Source organism: Malurus melanocephalus, unplaced genomic scaffold (genome assembly GCF_030028575.1).
Source record: "Malurus melanocephalus ecotype Western Australia unplaced genomic scaffold, MMel_1.1 scaffold_38, whole genome shotgun sequence".
NCBI classification, from domain to species: Eukaryota; Metazoa; Chordata; class Aves; order Passeriformes; family Maluridae; genus Malurus; species Malurus melanocephalus.
Window position 1 is genome coordinate 982131 of NW_026623270.1, and position 13877 is coordinate 996007.

At 37.6% G+C, this 13877-nt stretch overlaps 1 protein-coding gene across 2 annotated transcripts in view; it reads right to left on the minus strand.

Annotated features, from left to right (window-relative positions):
* Nucleotides 1–808: 808 nt before the first annotated feature.
* MED23 (mediator complex subunit 23) overlaps nt 809–13877 on the minus strand; it is a 37192-nt gene continuing 24123 nt past the window's right edge. The window contains exons 19-30 of one of the 2 annotated variants that reach the window (XM_057364378.1): nt 13208–13332; nt 12559–12764; nt 11441–11621; nt 9758–9928; nt 8396–8612; nt 7375–7611; nt 6120–6285; nt 5687–5759; nt 4374–4588; nt 3740–3860; nt 2950–3081; nt 809–2253 (exon numbers count right to left, since the gene is read on the minus strand). In XM_057364378.1, the coding sequence (XP_057220361.1) occupies nt 2080–2253; nt 2950–3081; nt 3740–3860; nt 4374–4588; nt 5687–5759; nt 6120–6285; nt 7375–7611; nt 8396–8612; nt 9758–9928; nt 11441–11621; nt 12559–12764; nt 13208–13332 (2018 nt within the window). In that variant the 3' untranslated portion in view covers nt 809–2079. The remainder of the gene's footprint in view (nt 2254–2949; nt 3082–3739; nt 3861–4373; nt 4589–5686; nt 5760–6119; nt 6286–7374; nt 7612–8395; nt 8613–9757; nt 9929–11440; nt 11622–12558; nt 12765–13207; nt 13333–13877) is intronic. The other variant, XM_057364379.1, reaches the window with a different exon arrangement.

Consider the following 13877-nt stretch of genomic DNA (forward strand, 5'->3'; position numbering starts at 1 on the left):
ATCAAGTCTAAACCTCTCCTGGCACAACTTGAGGCCATTTCCTTTTGTCCTGTCACTTGTTACCTGGGAGAAGAGACTGACCTCCCTCATACTATAACCTCTTTTCAGGAGGCTGCAAAGGGCAATGTCATCTCCTGATCCTACTTTTCTCCAAGCTACACAACCCCAGCTCCCTCAGCTGCTCTTCCTCAGACTTGTGCTCCAGACTGTTCCAGAGCCTGCTGCCCTTCTCTGCACATGCTCCAGCCCCTCAATGTCCTTCTTGTAGTGAGGGGCCCAGAACCAAACACAGGATTAGAGCACTCATCAGTGCTGAGTACTGCTGGCACAGTAGTATCCCAGTATCCCACCAAGTCCTGCTGGCCACACTATTCCTGATCCAGGCCAGGACGTCACTGGCATCCTTGGCCACCTGAACACACTGATGGCTCACGTTCAGCCTCACTGTCAGCAGCACCCCCAGGTCCTTTTCTGCAGAGTGGCTTTCCAGCCACTCTGCTCCCTGTCTGTAGCACTGCATGGTGTTGTTGTGACCCAAGTGCAGGATGTGGCACTTGGCCTGGCTGAACCTCATATAGCTGACTTCAGACCACAGATCCAGCCTGCCCAAATCCCCCTGCAGAGCCCTCCTGCCCTCCAGAAGGTCAACCCTTGGTGTCCTCTGTGACCTGACTGAGGGTGGCCTCGATCCCTCTGTCCAGATTACTGATTAAGACACGAAGCAGGGCCGGCCCCAATGCTGCCCTTGGGAACACAACTTGTGATCACCTGTCAGGATACAGCATAAATAGACAAATGTGATTTTCTGTCAGATTACAAATTCAATAAAGAGCACTCACAGTTCTTTACTCAAATTACACTTGGCAGAATTTAGGACCCAAGTACAAGAACAGCAAAAAAGCAGATACAAAAACTTCCACCCATTGAGTCAGTAACTTCTTTCCRTAACTGTTACATTTTTAGAGATATAAATCAGATCAGATTTGAGCTTACTAATCTGGACTCTATTTGTAACATGTTAAAACTGTCATGAATGTAAAGCTGATAGAGAACTTGGGACATGAAGTGTCCTTGCTATGGTCAATTSTTACTTTTAATGAAATGGGTATGGAAAATAAATGAAATAAACAATATTAATAGGGACTTTTAAATTGGATGTTTAATTAAAAAATTGTCAAAAAAGCTGAGTATTTACAAAACACCGAGCCTTTCAATTCTGTTATCAAAACTTGCTGAACCCAGTACAMATAAACTCTAAAGCAGAATATTATACAAATCCAAAATACAATAAAATCACTAAAACTCATGTGATTGACTAAATAAAAACTACACCATCTCCYAAGTAGGTAAGATCAAATATGAACCAGCACAGCTTGAAGTCAATATGCAGACTTCCAACAGATTCACTGGAGACAGCCTCCAGGGTGYAATCCAACAGTCTAGTAGTAATTGACACTACATCAAACCCATTGAGGTGTGTTTAATGAAATCTGTACACACAAAATTTACAAATATTTTCAAAGGTTCATTCTTAGTCTTTGGAAAAATGTCATAATTATCTCAATAAAATTGATGCAATCTCTCTGTCTAGGAGTGTTTCTGTATAAGGGCTTAAACTGTTTGCCCAAAAGACAAAAGGAATTTAAATTCTTCTGTTGAATGAAAAAATAGAATATTTTCGTAAGGCAGAACCCAATTTTTAAAAGGCCATTTTACACACACTGAAGAGTCCTTTCATATCACAGGCAGAAAAGAGGAAAAATCCAGATGACTCAACCCAGGATAGGGAGCAGAATACGGTAAATTCTTCAGAAATCCATGTATTTGCTTGCAGAGGACCTTTACTCAGTGCTTTCAGAGAAAGGCAACATACCCCTCATCCAGTGTCCAGCATAAACAGCTAAGAAAACTGGCATGCACAGGGCTAGGCAGCTTCATGATGCAAAAGAAATCAAAGCAGAAATCTGTACATCGTTCTCTTTCCTTTCATAAAGCATCCCAGATTTCAGAGCAGAAATGCTTCACCTTGGTCAGTAACAGGAGGAAGCCTYCAGCCCAAGGCCAGCCCAACACTCCATTTCACTGGGTTACTGGCAAAGCCACGTTSACGGGCACTTGGCTGGGCTGTTGTGCTGGGGAGCCATTGCTGAGRGGCTGCTGTGAAACAGCAGCTGGCTCCATTTTGCTGATGTGTGTTATGAAGCGCAGCCGAAGCTTCAAAGCTGGYCTTAAATTACAAATTATCTTCTCTACCTGTTTTAAAAAAAGGAAAAAAAATGCATTCTATAAAAAACAGGAGTATTTTTGGCATGCCACTACTGTACACAAACATCACATTAGCACAATAAAAATGCAAAAACATAGAGTAAGTAGGAGTATTTATGTTAACATTTTATTAATCATGCTAACTTTTGGACCTCTTATAACCAACATAAAAAAAATCCTCCCTGTTGTAACAGCTGTACACCAAAGCTTTGTAAAGTCACACAACTGACACTTTTATAAGTGCATACAGTTATAAACTAGAGATAAATTGGGTGAATGATTTTTCACTGAACATGAATGAAATCTTCCTTTTGTCACATGCCAAGTTACRGTAATGAATCAGAAATTAGGTAAAACTGTAAAGATACAGACTGAAATGAGTAAAAGTTATGAAACATGCAATAGCTTTATTTCTAGCGACAGCTCYAATAATAGTATTTTAAGCACCCTGAAGCTGTATCTTAAATTTCAGACTACATAAATTAATCTTGCAATCTGAGACACTAGTCTACTACATCTGAAGCTTTTAAATGCGTAGAAATGCGCTAACTTCCTACTTCATATATCGAGACTAATCAATCGTTGAGCAATTCGTTGCACCGCTAGCTATGAAAATAGTTCACAAAAGGATTAAATTATTATGTGGGAAGGTAACTGAAGTATCAGTATCTACTGTTTACTTACTTGGTCTTTCACACTGTCACCTGTAAACATGTATTTCATGTGATACAAGAAATCACATATGGGATCCATGTAGTTCAAATGGGAGCTGTACCGATCTGCATTCAGGAGCATTTCATAAAATGCTACTCCAATCTGTTTCCACAGACACAAAGAGCAGCCCAAATAAAAACAGGTTTTAAAATGCTTTAGATTAAAAATACTGTTAAACAATATAATATACTGTACTACTTTTAAAGTAGCTATTATTCCTAAAAATTTACCTTCTTACAGGGATAAATAGATGGGTCTAAATCATCATCATTATGCTTAACTAAATGATTCCCAAGTTTAGCTCTTCTTTCTAGCAGGGTTTTTGCAATCTGACATTTTTCAGCTCATTTGCCTACTGGCCAGCTCCATTTCTTTTTTGCCTCCCTACCGTCATCCACACTGACATAAGCATAAGAAACAGCTTATGTTCCTCCATCTTCACATTTCACCCCTTGTATACTCCTTTTTAGGCATATATTTTGAATGTAGTCTGAGAGTCAAAGAAAGCATCTATTGCTTGATATTTTTGGGGTTGCATTTCTTCTCTTGTTTTACTAGGTATTTTATCTAACAAGATTTCAGTTAACTGGGTAGGCTGAATATCAACTGAGCAATTCAGATCCTTGAAATTACTGTTTAAATTATATAGAATTTAATTCTGAATATTTATTAAAGATTTTTAACCCATTCTACTTCATAATATAATTGCAAAGCTAAAATAATCRATACAGCATTAAGCAAACCACGAGCCAGACTTTACCTCTATCATGCACCGTGTCCTCTCCTGCTGGAACCGTTGCAGGAAAGGACCAACGAGGTGGTAAACGTAGAGCAACTGGAACTCTGTTTTCACTATGGGTATCAACGTTTCTGTGAGGAACCTGTAGTATGTCAAGACATTTACCATACCAACTGTTSAGTTATTTTGGGTTTTTAATTTCTTTCACCTGTACCAAATTCAAATTCTAGCCAAAACATCACATTCTCTCTCACAGATTTAGACTTTATTCTAGAAAAGCCAGTATGCCTCTGCAAATATGAACTATTTCAAATAAGCTCTAGAATTAAAGGGAACATTTACTGCTACAGTTGATACTTTAGGAACATGCCAGAGTCAACGCTTTAAGAAAAATTTAAAATAATAAAAGTATAAAAGCTTACCAAGATAAAAAAGGCTCACTAAGGGCATTCACACTACATGATAGCCCTAAAGATTACAGACAACAAGAGTTATGCCAGTGGAAGAGGGAGCTGGAAAAAACCTTGTGATTCATCTGAGAAATTCTGGAACTCTCCTGTACATATTTATTTGCTGGAATAAGTGCTAGAGGTGGAGCTTTGTTATCTAAAGAATTTAAATGAGAAATTGCATTATCAAATAACATTACACCTACTTAGGAATGAGAGAAAGCTGTCCAATGCTGGAATGATGCCAGACTGCATGTGCCAAAGCCAAAGTGTAGCTACAACTCATCTCGGAGTAAGACTGGTGACATGCTGTGAAGTCAAACAGCTGGAATGGGTAACCAACCCACTCTGTCTCTGATGTCAAACTGGGACTGTTGATGACATTCACAATGCAGTCATGGAGAACAATCCAGTATGGCTCCTGGGGGAAAAAAAAGCATCAAACCCAAGAAGTCAGAATTGTTAATTGTATAGAAAGAACATCACCTAAGCCAATGCTTCCTCAGCTCTTTCTACTATTATTGCATTTCTAAAATGTGTATGTATAAGTACATACATATTTATATACAAAACTGTTACAAATAACACAGTAGTTTGTAACCATGTCTGATGAGAATTTAAGATGCACGACACAGAAAGCATCCATGTCAGTGGATATGGCACACTCAAGGGTGTGGCATTATCAAGACATTTTTCATTAATTTAATTATTTAGCCACCTAATAACACTGTCTTTAGAAGAAGCAAAGATGAGCCAAAAAGCCTTAGTGGAAGAGGTCTGAGAATTTTCTAGTCTTCTCAGTTCAGGCACAAACAGATCAAAAAACCAAAATGGAAACAGGAAATAAAAAAAAGATACAAAAGACAAAGAATATAGATGATAATGAGGAGAAGAAACAGAAAAAATAAGAAACAGTATAAAAAAGAAATAAAACCATGTTGGCTTCCCTCCAAGAAGAGGAACCATTTTACTRGGGAAGAGAGGTCACAAAGGAAGGACATTTGTGACATACAAGCAACATTTATGGCAAGATCAAAATTACTTAGGCAGTCTTTGTCAGGTACCAAGAGCCATGATATTCAGAAGATCAAAGTTTCTACTGATACACGAGCTGCAGTACTGCACACATTTGCTTTTGCAATCTTAGCCACATCTCATTTACATTATTTAAGAACCACAGGATGGGAAGTACAAGCATTAATAAAAAAATAACTTTGAGAACCCTTATAAATCTTCCTTCCACACAGCTCCAGTTCTCAATGCTACACACATGGCATTTAACTATATATTTTAACAGGAGTGATTTACTTTTCATCCTAGCCTCAAAACATAATASAAAAACAAAACAGCTGGTCAATTTTTCCATGCTGGAGGAGCAGATTTTTCTCAAACATGCATATAGCCTTCTCTATTATGGCATCTACAGATGTTGGCTCTAAGTTTTTATGATGTACTCCACAAAGATGATAAACCTTTCATTGAAGGATTTTTTTTTTAAAAATACAACATATTGACTCACTGGTAAGGCTGTGATAATCAGTCCAATTGCATTCATCCAAGCTGTGATATTCTCTCTTGGCACCAGGGGCTGACTAGAGGCAAAGAAAAAGAAACTAAAGCTCAGTTACACAACTTTCTCCAGGCTTTCTTGCTGAACCTAATTRATAAAATCTTTGCCTGTGTGAGGTCTTCCCTCTAATTTTAATGGGCATCATGCCAAGTCAACTATTCCTGAAGCACACACAATCCACTACAGCACAGGAATCTAATGTGATTMTTTTGTTTGATCCCTGTCACCTCTGTTGTCCAAAAATACTTAATATATAAAATGTTACCTTATATACACTTAATTTTATTATTTAAAAATACAAAAATTAGTATCACAGACTACATTAGCCATCTCTAATTATGTATGATATATTACAGAAAACCATTTCAGAAAGCCAACATACCTCTTCAGCACAACATTCAGCAGAGCATTGCCCACCTCCTTCCCTGGAACAGCCAGAGCCATGAGCTCCACACAGGTAACGTGCAGAGCGTGGGCAGCTGGGTTAGGAAACTCATTGAATCTCCAGTCACAATTTGGAAATGGACCGGGTGATTTGCCTGCCATAGGTGGCAACGGTTAAGGAAACGGACAAGTATAAGCAGCACACTGATTAAAAATCAGTGCATATAACATATACTAAATTGAACTGTAAATAATTGAAAACAAGTAGGACAACTCACTTTATAAAAAGACACACAGAACTATGAATATAAGGTGCTGATAACCCAGTCACTGAAGGACTGCGTAAATGCATAGCTATAAATATATTACACACACAAGGCCACGCAAAGGATAAACGTCCCTGATTAAGAGGTGGGAAAAATAACACMAWCTCATTCACTGTCTGCTTCCAAGAYGAGAAAATRTAAGTAACAGAAAYTTTCTACTTGCATAATCAGAAAYCATTAATTTGCCTCTCTGYAAGATCTTCTAGCAGACTTCTAGGGTGACAGTTTATGCAAAAGGAGCACCTGCTTAAGTCTCTGAAAATACTCCACTTTCCCAAACAAGACTAACTTATTTGAAATATATGCACAGAAAAGGTCTCCAGAGTTAATATTTGCATAAAGGCAAGAGTTTATATAATTTTAGCTTTCTTTGGAAAAAGCCAATAAACTTCTTTCAAGGTACACAGTAAAGAAAGGGAAGTTCAGGAAAAGGAGTGAAGGAACTTGTAACATCCTGAAAATTAGTCATGTCTTGAAAAGCTGCTCCAGAAAGAAGCCAAAGCCCAAGGAGATTTCTGTATTGCTATTCTCTAGTTTGCCAGCTATTCCCACATCTTAAATGTGGCACTGGTYCCAATATTTTATTCTCAGTAATACTAATAAATGGCATAAGAAAATAGTAATTTCATTTTAGACACATTTTTAGACACACTTAGACTCTGATGCTTTGCATCAGGCTGATTTTTTTGGCAATCAGAATTCAATTCAGAAAGCATAAACGTCAGTAACTGTGTATCTAAGTGATGCTTAAACAGGGAAATATTTATACAGCTGTACTGTACTTCATTTTCACATATCTTTTAAGATGTTTAGCTGGGCAGCACAGTCCCTGTTTAGAATAATACAGAAATTGAACTTCATCGTTTGATAAAATGAAGCTGTAAGACATTGTTACAGCTTACTTAAAGCAAACTTCTATAAGGATATTGTCTACTAGTCTTCCAATGAGTTTGCAATAGTAAGCATCATCAGGAACCCATGGATTCTCCTCTCGGGGATTCATGGCACATTTGAGGTAAGTATCACTCAGACACCAGCCCAGYGGGCGATTGTCTTTGAGAGAGCCAATTATGGCATGAACAAGTTTTCTCTTGAGGTTTGTGCGCTCTCTGAGATGCCCCTCATAATAGTGAAGAGTGTTGTACAGGTAGGTCACTGGTCGGTCTGCCAAGRAGAAAAGGAAGACAAAAACCAGACATAACTTGCAGCATCACTGTTACGTTTATGGTGGCAAACAAAACTAAAATCAAGAGCTCTGCAAGACTAAGTTGCATTTATTTAAAAACAGCACATATGGAATTGATTCATATTCTTTACTTCAATATACTGTACAAAACTGATCTTCCTTTGTCTTGCATGTACTTTAATATGTGTGCAGAACAAAAGAAGTGTAACAAAGAAAGTCAGTATTACTAACAATTCACACCTTAATCACAATATTAACATATTTGTAAATAAACTGATTAAATAATCTCTTCATATAGAAGGTATTAAGTAAGAAGAATCCAGGTATGAAGTCACAGAGAAGAAAGAGTATTGTAAATTTTCTGAGCATAATTTAGCAATGACATYGATAAAAAAWTATTATAAAAGTGCAGTTCTAAAAKYATTAAAATAGCAGKTCAAGTTATTTGAATCYGAAGTAAGGACAGACAGAGGAATGACTTTTCAATTATTTTAGTCTTGGTAACAAAGTTTGTTAGGACACAGGTCCAGGTATTTACTGCTAGAAGGGAATGGAAGGGAAAGGTGTGAAGGAAGCATGAATTAGCAAGAGATACCCGAATAAAAGCAATTTTACTGTGAGTAAGCTGAAATTCACTAAACAGGAAATGTGTACACAGGGTTTAGAGAATAGAAAAAAAAAAACCAAAACACTGCTGTGCTAATACATGAACATTATGAATGAAGGAGATGAAGACAGAATGATCACACCAGGATAACTTACCATGGAATTTGTATAAACCTCCCAGATGATCCAATAAAGTTTCTAGYGATTTGGACACTGGGAGCAATTCCAGAAATCTATGAATTACGATGTCAAATACTGGCAGAAAGCGCAAGCACACATTTCCAAAATAAATTGGTAAGTACTGGGGCTGGATCTGAACTGGGGGATTCACTTGCTCTGCCAAGCCTTCAAAATACAGCTTTTCAGGGTATTTCTGGAGGGAAAGAAATCCAACAAAATCAAAAATCTCTCTCTTTRTAAGCAATGGATCAACTATTCAGCATCCACATTGTTTTAAAAGGACACTTCATCACCTTTATCAGATTTGAATACAGTGAGATGACATAACTTTTTCAAAAAAACTCATAACTAAGTTTCACCACCACTCAAAATGGGCATAAGAGAACATTAAGCATCCCAAAGCAAAGCTGAAAGCAGCCAGTGTTCAGTGTCCTTTGTCAAGTATTTTAAGAGATAACCTAGGTGAAATCAGCACTACTGAAAGTTTCTGCATCATATACTAAAACAGAATACTAGAATTAAATAATTCCCTGGGAAAGAACTGGAGTGTACTCAAATAACAGATGGGTATTGCTGAGGGCTGAGCTTATGTTTTACCTGTGACTGAAATTTTTATATGCTGGGCTGGGTCTAGTGGCTGTGCAGACATGTCAGAGCACTTCCCAGGGCTAATCTGCTTCCCTGCTACCCTTATACTTTTAGGCACTGTCAAAACACTGCACAACCAAGTCAGAGGGCTAATACAAACAAAACTGCTTCTGGAACCAGATGGCATGTATTGAGCTACATGAGAGTTTGCTTGTATCTGTTCCATCTCAGTGTTTATTTTTTGACAGAAGAGCTCATCGGCACATCCTTTTCTATCCAGCAGAAACCAGTATGTTTACAGGAGCATTAAAATCTCAGCAASTCTCTTCCCTAACATATCATGCTATCATGTTCTTGCCACACAGAAAATWAAAGAAATTTTAAAATTTAGAAGAAAACATAGGTTTAACCATTGGTTTAGTCATAAAACACCAGAGAGAAATACCTTCTGCCTGATGCACATAAACTCTGCTCTAAATTAATTTGAGTGAAAAAAAWATTTTAAAATTATTTGATTTAGATGAGCAAGACTGAACATCCAAACAATTCTTAAGTTACTTCTATATTTAAGTATTACTGAATTATAATTTCAAAGTTATTACATTCAGTGATTTATTATTTTAATACTAGCCCACAATAATTACAACTTATTAGGTAACTCAAAAGACTGATAAAGCTGTCCTGCAAGTGATGACTAATGTCAATTCCACAGAAATTATTACAATAAAAGAATGTTATTAGCTTTGATACCTTGTGGTAGCTCATATGCTTTGTGTGCCAGTCATTCTGCAGCCAGTGTTCCGGAGAATTCTCCTTCACAAAATCACTCACTCTGTTTCTGAAATCGTTAGGCTTCAGTAAGAGTAATTGGATTATGAAATAACAGACTTGAGCTTCATTTCCTTCATGACTACGCATAGCCTTAAACGAAACAGACGAGATACATGAAATTATAGTTGACACTGCTGTCTACTCTATAGCCCCAAAACACGGCAGCCAAATTTGCTACATCTGCACACAAATTCACCCTGAATATATGGTCTTTCAACTCTGTTTTTCAAGTGAAGGCATAAAAAAGATGCATATTCAATCCCTATCCCAATCTWTATTCCACTGGCAGGTCTTAGAAACTCCCCAGTCACAGGACTTYCTTGAAAAATTCCAGCTCCCTTTTATCTGTCAGTTGTCTTATTGAATACAACCAATTATTGACAATGAAGTTAAGACTGCTTCTAACCTTTGGCACTCTGACATGTTTGGACTTCAGCCTGAAAACCAAGCTAGAATTCAAACAACCAGATTTGCATTAAGGTGAGATTTTAAATTATATATAAAGAACAATTACTGAATGCAAAAAYAGTTCTCTCTAGATGAATACTGCTATTTTATAGGATAACACAAAAAGGAAGAGAATRCCATTTCTGTCTTACTCTTACAATGAAACCAGCTGATTTCTACGCAAAGAAAGCATACTCTAATGGGTACAAGATTTTCTGCATKCTTTTGAATCATAGCATGCCATATCCCTTCTACCTTTTAAGGCTGCAGGAATCACACAACCATAGAATMATTTAGGATAGAAAAGACCTTCAAGATCAYTGAATCCAACCATTAATTGAGTACTGCCACTAAACCATGTCACRAAGTGCTATATCTACACATCTTTTAAATACCTCCAGGAATGGTGACTCAACCATGTCCCTGGGCAGCCTGGCCCAATACTTGACAACKCTTCCAAGGGATGTATTTTTCCTAATATCCAATCCAGCACAACTTGATKCTGTTTCATACTGTCCTATTGTTTGTCACTTCTTATGGGACAAGAGGCCGACCCCCACTTGGCTGCACCCTCCTTTCAGGTAGCTGTAGTGAGCGATAAAGTCTCCTCCGAGCCTCCTTTTCTCCAGGTTAAACAATCCCACSTCMCTCAGCTGCTCCTCATAAGACTTGTGCTCCAGACCCTTCAGCAGCTCCTGCCCCTGTCTGGACATCCTCAATGTCTGTCCTGTAGTGGGTGGCCCAGAATTGCCCAGCCTGTAGCACCGGACAGTATTGCTATGACTCAAGTGTAAGATGTGGCACTTTGCCTTGTTGAACTTTAGCCCACTGATCCAGCCTGTCCAGATCCTTCTGTAGAGCCTARATAACTGCACAGCTCTGAGGTCAGACACCCAAACCACTAATCACAACATTCAATAATATCAGCTCAATGGTTGCCATTAAATAACCAAGAAATAGTTCCCTGAAGACTTAAGAGGACTGTTAGACTTGGAATTCTATATTGCTTAAAGAAGTAATTTATTATTTTACTTGATTACTGTCTTAGCAAAAAGCCATTATTTAAGACCAATGCATTTTTAAAAGACTGCTACTACAAAAGTGACTCAGAAAGCAGACTCTGCATGATCTGTCATCTTCTGAAGTGATACTTACCAAACAGAGGATCAACCTATCCAGTGTTACAATATTGTATTTCCACACCATGTCATTGAGAATCTCAATACATTTATTGAGCTGCTGTCCTCCTGCAGATGTAGAGAATTCATACACCAAGAAATCTGCAAATGTCCTGACATGTGCCACCAGAGCTCTGGCCCCAATCCTTTCTAATACTCTAGCCAGGAAGAAAAAAAAAAAAAAAAGCAACAAGAAATCGTTACAGTTCCTAATACATTTTTAGCTGGTCTATTTGACATGAGTTAGCAGGTTTCAACACAAGTCTCTTAAAAAAAAAAAAGACAAAACATCTTCCCCTCTATTAAATCAACTGAAGGAACTGCCAAAGCAAAGCAAAAAAAACCCAACTTAAGAGCAACAGAATTCTGTTGACCAAGTACTGATCAGAGGAAGTGCTTCAAGTTCACCAATTTCACCTGCAGTATTCTGTCCAGAACTCATACCTTACTTAACACAGCTTTATTTATACAACTCCAAGGACAACTTCTGCAATCCAACTTAAATCTTCCTATGCTATGTGCTTTAATACAGCCATAGCATTCTAAACTATTTCCTCACTGCACACAGGATTAACACATGCTATTATAAATACTGTTTCAACAGACTAAGGAAGGACCCCAAAGAAATTAATCTATTTTTCACAACTGGAATGATGCTATTTCTACTAAGAACAAATAAAAAAAAAAATCAGAGTATTACTATTTCTGTAAWGAATTTTCATCTTAATCCAGTTTCTTTTTTAAAGAAATATTTGGCCTTTATTCATGTATAAAGGCTAAGTAAAGGAATGCTTTATATTTTCTGTTTACTCTTTCGGATTGCCTGAAACACTGCTTTCACAAGTAAACTGCTTAATTCAAACACCTCACGGAAACCTTGTTTCTCACCAGGAAATATATGCATTACAGACCACTGCATGGTGGAAACAATCTAAGTATTATGGCATGCTGGCTAGTACCCATCTCCACCCTCTTTTTCCACGCTCCGCATGCTCTGAATTAATTAAAAGAACAAGATGTTATTGCACAAGGCCTATGCTCAGAACTGAGAATGTTGCTGTAATAATTTTGAAATAGAACATTTTTTAAGCTCACCTGTAACCAATTTGATTAATGTGATCTGTGTCTAACAACATCTTCCACAGGAGACAAAGGAAAAGTGGGGATGAACCCTGCGCAGAGAAGTGCGTGATTATTTCGTTCTCACTTGTCATAGACTTCCACTTCCGGTATTCTTCTTCCACATTCTTCTTCAGGTTAAAACGGCTTTCCTGAGGCACRTTGTTCTGCTTGAAGAACACCTGAAAAAAGCAGGCTTTGCTGTGACTGAGAGCCTACAGTAAAATATTTGAACAGGGAAATTTTGCSTGACTTAGCACCACATGGAGTCCTACTTCTTTGTGCCATACAACCTTCTAGGGAGGCTCTCTACTTCACCATGAACCACAGTGATTGCTTTGTCACTAACAAAGCTACATGACAAACTGCCACAAATTTTCCAATTTTCAGACCATCTGAAAGTATCAGTTGACCAAATTTGGCGTTAGAATACTCCAGAGGAATGTAGCTAACACTTTTCTAAAGAAACAGCAATGTTATCATTATGCTGCATTCTTTAGGGAATTKAAATTAATGCAGTCTAAACAGGGGAAGAATCGCACCAACCCACAAAAGGCAAAGGATCTAGTTAAGAGAGTAAATTCACTGTATTTCCAATTACAAAATCTTCAAGTTTAACTATTACCTGCAGAGGAGCTGGAAAACAGCTTAGGGTATGAGATGCCCAGTTATGTGGAGTAAAACTCATGATAGTCTGCAGTATGTCCTTGCACCAAGTTCCCTGAATTGAATCAGAGCCTGTGAAAAAGTCTAGAAAATGGATTGATGGTATTAGAATTTCACACAAAACCATTTCTTACTGATAYTCCTTTTGTCACAATATGCATCAAGGCTTTTCTAGCTCAACAGTTTCCATTTTGTCCAACTTCTCCCAGCCCCTTTTTTTGACTCTTTTTGCTCTACAGAACAAGCTGGATATTACCTTTTTTATGCTATTAACAGTAAGAAAATTATTCATAAGTTTTGAGTTAGAAATAAAGCAATCAKTATTTTAACATTTTATATTTCATTTCCTGTAATGTCACTAAAACAAGCTTCTCCTGATTAACTGATTAGACTTTAAAAATAAAATCCTGAGGAAGATAATGATGATGAAACTGCCAGATACCACTTTATTTGCTTCAAAAAGGCTTTTCAGAGGTGCCTGCCTCAACTAAACTGTAGAAATGAAACAGAAGCCTCATTCTCCGGACACTTGGGTTGATTTCATCAAAGGTTGAGAAATTGTTAAAAAAAAAAAAGAAACCAACACAAAGTCCTTTCCCTTTCAAATCACCTCCACCAGTCWCTGTGAA